Consider the following 6606-nt stretch of genomic DNA (forward strand, 5'->3'; position numbering starts at 1 on the left):
TAAGTGCCATTTTATGTAACTTATTGAGTTAAGGTCCAGCTAAAATTTGCATATCTTTTTTTATTTTTATTATATTTTGTTCTGCACTAATGAAACATATTGAAATGTTTCCTCTCAGAAGTCATCCCTTTTCCTCATGTACATGTTTACATTTCTCTACATGAGGTGTTGTATTTAACACTGAATATCGGCCAAAACATCAATATTTCTGATGTGAAGTTGGCCCTGAAGGCAGCCCCATATCAGTGGAACCTAATTTAAACCTGTGTGCTCCAGACCACAACAGGTGCCTCCTCCTCCTCCCCTCCTCCTCCTCCCTTTAGGCTCCACCTGTCTTCCCTCCCTGGCGACCCAGAAAGCAGCCGTCATTCATTAGTGCTGGTATGCCGACCGGTCGGCGCAAACCCCCTCGGTCACCGGATCGGAGGCAGCTGCTCGGCCCCCCGGTGCTATTTTCACCCTCAGGATAAAGTGATGTGCAGCCGCAGCTCCAGTCCGACCACAGCACAGCCAGGATGAAGTCCACCGGCAGCGGCGCGCAGCCAGACGGCTTCACCTCCGACCTGGATGAGCTGGACACCGACAGCTCCACCGGGGACTGCAGCCCCAGCGGGGAGCCTGCTGTGGAGGAGGAGGAAGAGGAAGAAGAGGAGGAGGAGGAGGATGAGGCAGGAGGAGGCAGGAGGAGGAGGAGGCGGCGGCGGAGATGCGGCAGCGGAGAAGACGCGTGCGTAAAAGGCGTGAGCAAACAGAGGCAGGCGGCGAACGCACGGGAGCGGGACAGGACGCACAGCGTGAACACCGCCTTCACGGCGCTCCGCACGCTCATCCCCACCGAGCCCGCAGACAGGAAGCTCTCCAAGATAGAGACGCTGCGCCTGGCCTCCAGCTACATCTCGCACCTGGCCAACGTGCTGCTGCTCGGGGAGGACTGCCGGGACGGACAGCCGTGCCTCGGCTACCAGAGCATCCTCCACGGTGCCGCGGTGCTCAGCGCGCAATCACTGCGGCCCATCTGCACTTTCTGCCTGAGCAACCAGAGGAAGCTGGTGAGCGGCCGCCTGCACCCCAGGGTGACCCAGGGTGACCCAGGGTGACACGGTTCTGTGTCGGGCATCTGGTGCTGGTTTTACGCAGCATGACGCGCAGGCGGCATCCTGTCTATATGGAGACATAGCTCAGAATGAAGACTGAGTACTGTGGTTTGTTGAGGGAGAACATGAAAAAGTAGCATTAAAAGGGATGAAAAGAAAATACAAAGCAACATGGTTATGGAAAAGTGCTGTAAATATAAAAGAAATGCATATTAATATTATTAAAAGACTGATCAATTCTATCCCTCACACACACACGTGTTGTGGATTAGAAGTGTTTACAGAAGTTTGGCCGACATCTTGCAGTTGTAAATAGAAACTATGATATTATGTCAAACTGTTTTCACTGTTACAGCAGCGTAAACATTTGTCTCATAAAGTCAAATCTTTGGCTTTCTGACACAAATCAACCTGGTTTCGTAGATTTAAAGCCCTTATTTTACTGAGTTGTAAATAATAAAAGTAATGTATTACATAATAAATCAGACTTCAAATAAAGATATTACAATGAAATAAATAACAGAAATTGGGGGCTGAAGTAAGATCAGTAAAATGAGGACACTTCTCGTGGTGCATTCACTGAACCATGTTTGTGGCCTCTTTGCCTCCACAGCTCAGAGATGGAGGGAAGCACTCGGCCGCTGTGTGAAGCGAAGCGGCTGCGGACAGACGGGGAGTCCACATCGATGCTGTTTACATGTTGTTGTACATATATATATATATATATATAAATATATTTATTTTGGGACGAGAGAAACAAATTGACACTGAAAAAGCACTTTCTGTTCACGTCGCTGTGCCACTGAAGCTCTGTGTTTTGGTTGAGCTGTAACCGGAGCCCATGTGTTAAGTTGCACCTGACGGGGGTCTATTTTAATCCCACGAATAGTACAAACCACCCCCCCGCCCCAACGCCCAACTCCTAAAAAAAAACCCACGTGAAGTAAACTGAAGAGCAGCTCCTGCAGCGGTTGCTGTCAGTTGAGTGGCGTGAACGGTGCCTTCAAGTGCCAATTGCAATTATTCAGGGTCACTTTAAAGGAGCATTTACTGACTCTAGTGGTCAACTGTAGGAACTGCATCAACACTGACCACTCTAGCACACTATACATATATATTTTTTTACACTTCCACAAATGAGTGTTTGCCGCTGACGCTAAAAACGGGCTGTAACGTAATCTCCCGGGGCGACGGCTCAATTAACGTCCACTAAAATGCTGTTTTTTTTACACAAACAATTAACTTAAGAACATATCCTGCAGCTTTATGAATCCATCCCTTTAACAAACAGACACAGGAAGAAAAATACATCAGAAGTTAGTGAAGCTTTACATGCTTTGACAAAAAAAAAAACAATGCTTATTTTGGATAAAAACTCAGATTTCACAGCTTTATGTCCAAATTAGTTATTTGTTTGGATTTTAGTGACCTGATATTACCTTCTTTAGATAATTTAAATAGTTTTGAATCCTAATTTTTGGCCTAAATCAAACCTAATGTTAAGATAAATATATTTGCAGTGTGGTTAAATGTTTACTTTTGCATTGTTGCACAATCTTTATCACTTTAAAAAAGGTATTTTTGCAAAGTGCATCAGTTTGCCTTTTGCACTTATCTGGAGAATCTATAAATCCAACAGGATCCCTTTGATATTTATTCTACAGCACATACGGATGAAAACGTTTCACTACCTCAGACCGGTGTTTAAATATATGAAGGCCTACCTCTAAATCAAATGTGTAACATGACTGTTGACATGTACTTGAAATAGCCGACAATTGTGTCCTTTGCACATCGCAAGTACTGAGACGCTGCTTTGAGAGAAATGTATTTTTGTACAATACAAATAAAAATGATGATAAAGAGTTTTGACTTTGTTTTCTTTCTGCAAAAGTTCTTACTTTGGATCAACAAACATTTTATTTGATGGTTACAGGTGATTTATGACTGATAGTTATTTGTATTAAGTTCAACGTTCTATAAAATATTAAAGGTTTTAAAACTCTTAAAGCACAGCTAATGAGACTTTTCATAGTGTTCAATTCTTATGGAAGCCATTTATGCCAATAAAAGACATTTAAAGTAACAGAGAGAAAAAAAAAGGGAGAAGAACAGTGGAACCATTTCAATAATCTTTATTTTCATAAAAAAAGTTGGTTCATATCAGATTGAAGAAAGTAGAAACCAATAATAATCAGTTAGCTGGCGAGGTATCGTACGGGGGGCGTGGCTTCTGACACGAGGTACAGGTTGACCCTTTAAGCCAAGAAATGAGGAGGAGTTTAGGACCCAACTGCAGCCAAAACATGAGTCAGGCAAAACAAAAAGTCCAAAAAAAGGGAAGGAGAAAAATAAAAACCGTTGGCAAAAATCGCATTTTTAACGGCGAAAGAGCGCAAACTCGAAATCCTGGTTGTGGTTCAGACGAGCAGCGGTCGCCGAGGTCAGGTGGAATGTTTAGTATCCAAATTACAGAAGGAAGTACAACATTATTATTAATAACAGCCCCCCCCAAAAAAAATAAAGGAGTGGGAGTATTCGTCGTTTTCCGCTTCCACAGAAAGTCGCGACACAAAAACATTTTACGAATACGGATCTTTTAAATTTAGTTTACATGTTTTTTAGTGCGTGTTTTTGGGGAAGTAGTAGTAACAGGAGTTAAAAGTGAATTTTTTGAGGAAAAAGAAAAGAAAAGAAAAGGGTAAAAAGTAAAGAGCTCATCTGGCCGAGGAGGTTCTAGTCCGTCTCCTCTTCCTCCGATTCAGACTCTGCAGAGAAAACGGATCAATAACTCGTTAATAGAGAATTATAAGAGTATGATTTCCATTTATGGTAAACGTTCCAACAAAGTGCACGAATTTCTCTATTTAAGTCGAATAAAATACATTTTCCCCCTCATCTTTTTTTATAGAGAAGCACAATGAATAAACTTTTATCTAACTAGCTAGCTTGAATATAATATAATGATTTATCTAATCTATAACACTGACTTGTTCTAGATGTAGATACACTCTTTGTAAATGTGATTAAATTAGTATTTGTTGGATAATTAATACCAATATTATCACCATCAGCCTGTTTTCAGTCACAATAATACATTTTTGTTAAGTTAACTAGACATCACAGCTAAATTACAGCTTTAATACAAGGCTGAAACTTAATAGTTTTCAGTTTAAACCTGCCGTTTCCTTCCTGGTGTATTTATACACGATTATTTATATAATTTTGTCGATATAAAAAAATCCTATTTCTTGTTTTGTCTGACAAACAGCTCAGAAAAAAATCTGTTTATCATTAAAAAAAAAGACAAAGCAACATCCCAATATCTGACCTCTCAACTCGATGCATCAGATCTACCTTCATGTCTCAAATGTTATTTTCGCTACGTGACAACGAGAAAATAAAGCAAAACTATGGTGCTGTAAGAATCAACAGGCGGACATGAAGTTATTGAACGCACCACCTTAATTAATCCTATCTTATTACAGTAAAAAGGAAATAAAGCAGATAGATGTATTATGTCACATCTCTACCTGCTGTGTAGAGATGCTGTCAAACAGGTTTATTGTGTTTTTGTTCCTTTTCTTACCTTCCTCTGCGTTCTTCAGCCACTCGACGAATTTCTTCATCTGCTCGAGGAAAACGCTCTTCCCCTTGGCAACGTGGGCTTCGGTGTACCACTTCAGGATCGCCTCTTCGCTCAATACGTCGGCTGTTAGGAGAAAAATAAGGGACAAAATACTCAGACTTGAGTTACAAGATGAAAGGGTCAGTGGAATGTTTAGATTACAGCGCATGAGTTCAGACACAGACCTTTGTAGAGGAGCACCACGATCTTCTGAAAGGCCTTCATGAAGTGGATGTTGTCGTAGCAGTACTCCTGGATCTTCAGCAGCAGGTTGAGCTCGGACAGACCCTGGGAGGTGAATGCTTTCAGCAGCAGGCTGTATTGCTGCAGAGACGTGAAGCCATGTCAGAGAAATGCACTGATGCATGTAGTAGAAAAGCTTGTGGGTTGGATGAAGCAGACGGAGCTCAGCGGGTTCCTCGTCACACTACTGCTGTTGTACTTCAGAGTTTTTGCAGTTCTTGTTCCCGTCTCTGGCTATTTTCACACCTTCCATGATTATCACATCAACAGTTACTGAGCTCCACTACGTCAGGGTGAAACAAGACTCAATAAAACAAGTTTCATTCCTCCTAAAAAAGTAACTTTATTACTTGATTAAACATTATTTGACTCCCATACTCCCTTATTTAAATCACACTTCTGTCTGATGTGTATAGTAGGTTATCCTGTGCTTATATTATATATTGTAGTAGTTATAGTTTGGTGTATTTATAGTGTATATATTCTGTTTTTGTTTGTGTCCTATAGATGTACATCTCCAACTGTGGATAGACTTTTGCTGTAATGTAATTAACATCCATCTATCAAAATAACTACTACAGAATTTGAGTTAACAAACACCATCCCATTCACAAAACGGTCCAGATAACTGTGCTTTACATTCATAAAACTGGAGCTTCTGCTTTTCTATTTTGCAAAACACGACGGCCACTTCAGTGTTTTTTTTTCTGCTTTTCAACAATAAATAATAATAAAGCACAAATACTCTCCTGCTGCAGACAAACAAAGCACTGAGGAGCATTTTTAGACTTGCCAGAACCTGCAGTCACCGTGGCAAGGTTCCATATTTATTGCTCAATCCTTGTGAATCAACACAACAGCAGATTCTCTCTTTTGGTTCACTGACTGTGCCGACTGGAGCAGGACGTCCCTACAAACGACCCCGACGGTGTGGCTTACCTTCAAGTGTTTGATGGCTTGTTCGGTCACCAGCTCCTCCTTCTTGTTCCACTCCACGGAGCTCATCAGGCTGGTCCAGATGATGCCGATCATGGCCTGCTCTGAGAGGTTGGCCTTTTTCATCTCCTCTTTGGTGAAGGCGATAATCTGAATGGACGGAGAGGAGAACAGTGATAGGTCAGAGTGTGTGTGAACAATGAGGAAGTTTGACAAACACAAAACAGGAACAATAATGGCCTTCACACCAACTGAGACATTTAACACGATAATAACACAGGACGCCTCAGTTTTAATGAGATTCAAACCCTGAGCTGCTTCACCAAATTACGGCAGCAATACCGTTTATTTAAATTTTATTATATTTACATCTCACGTCGTATTGCTGCAGCAGCAATCCCGGAGAAAAGATGAAGTGTTTAGCTCGACCACTACGTGAACCTCACCTCCTTCTGAGGGTCACCACGGGACATCTGCTCCTGGAGCTCCTTCTGCAGCTCCTTGCGGGCGCCGATGGACTGCTGGTTGCGAGCGAAGTCGGACAGCTCCTTCAGCCCGGCGTCGGTGAAGTACTTAGAAAAATGCTCGCAGCTCCGTTTGTTGGCAGGAAAGAGTTCCTGTGGGGGCAGAGATATTTTTAGGTTAGAGTTCATGCAAAAAAAGGACTTGAAACAAATCCAAAACACTTTGATTTCCAGCCATCAC

The 6606-nt window shown here is 42.1% G+C and overlaps 2 protein-coding genes across 2 annotated transcripts in view; one reads left to right on the forward strand and one right to left on the reverse strand.

Moving 5' to 3' along the window:
* Window positions 1-441: 441 nt before the first annotated feature.
* si:ch211-246m6.4 (transcription factor 15) lies at window positions 442-1743 on the forward strand. Its single transcript, XM_054623786.1, has 3 exons — window positions 442-623; window positions 654-1049; window positions 1708-1743. Exons 1-3 carry the CDS (start codon window positions 516-518, stop codon window positions 1741-1743), a joined length of 540 nt encoding a protein of 179 aa, XP_054479761.1. The 5' UTR covers window positions 442-515.
* A 1470-nt stretch (window positions 1744-3213) lies between these two features.
* Window positions 3214-6606, reverse strand: part of bzw1a (basic leucine zipper and W2 domains 1a) — a 6701-nt gene continuing 3308 nt past the window's right edge. The window contains exons 8-12 of the mRNA XM_054623787.1: window positions 6348-6518; window positions 5905-6051; window positions 4908-5046; window positions 4684-4806; window positions 3214-3862 (exon numbers count right to left, since the gene is read on the reverse strand). Coding sequence (XP_054479762.1) covers window positions 3831-3862; window positions 4684-4806; window positions 4908-5046; window positions 5905-6051; window positions 6348-6518 — 612 coding nt within the window. The 3' untranslated portion in view covers window positions 3214-3830. The remainder of the gene's footprint in view (window positions 3863-4683; window positions 4807-4907; window positions 5047-5904; window positions 6052-6347; window positions 6519-6606) is intronic.

The sequence above is a fragment of the Anoplopoma fimbria genome, chromosome 22 (genome assembly GCF_027596085.1).
Source record: "Anoplopoma fimbria isolate UVic2021 breed Golden Eagle Sablefish chromosome 22, Afim_UVic_2022, whole genome shotgun sequence".
Classification (NCBI taxonomy): Eukaryota; Metazoa; Chordata; class Actinopteri; order Perciformes; family Anoplopomatidae; genus Anoplopoma; species Anoplopoma fimbria.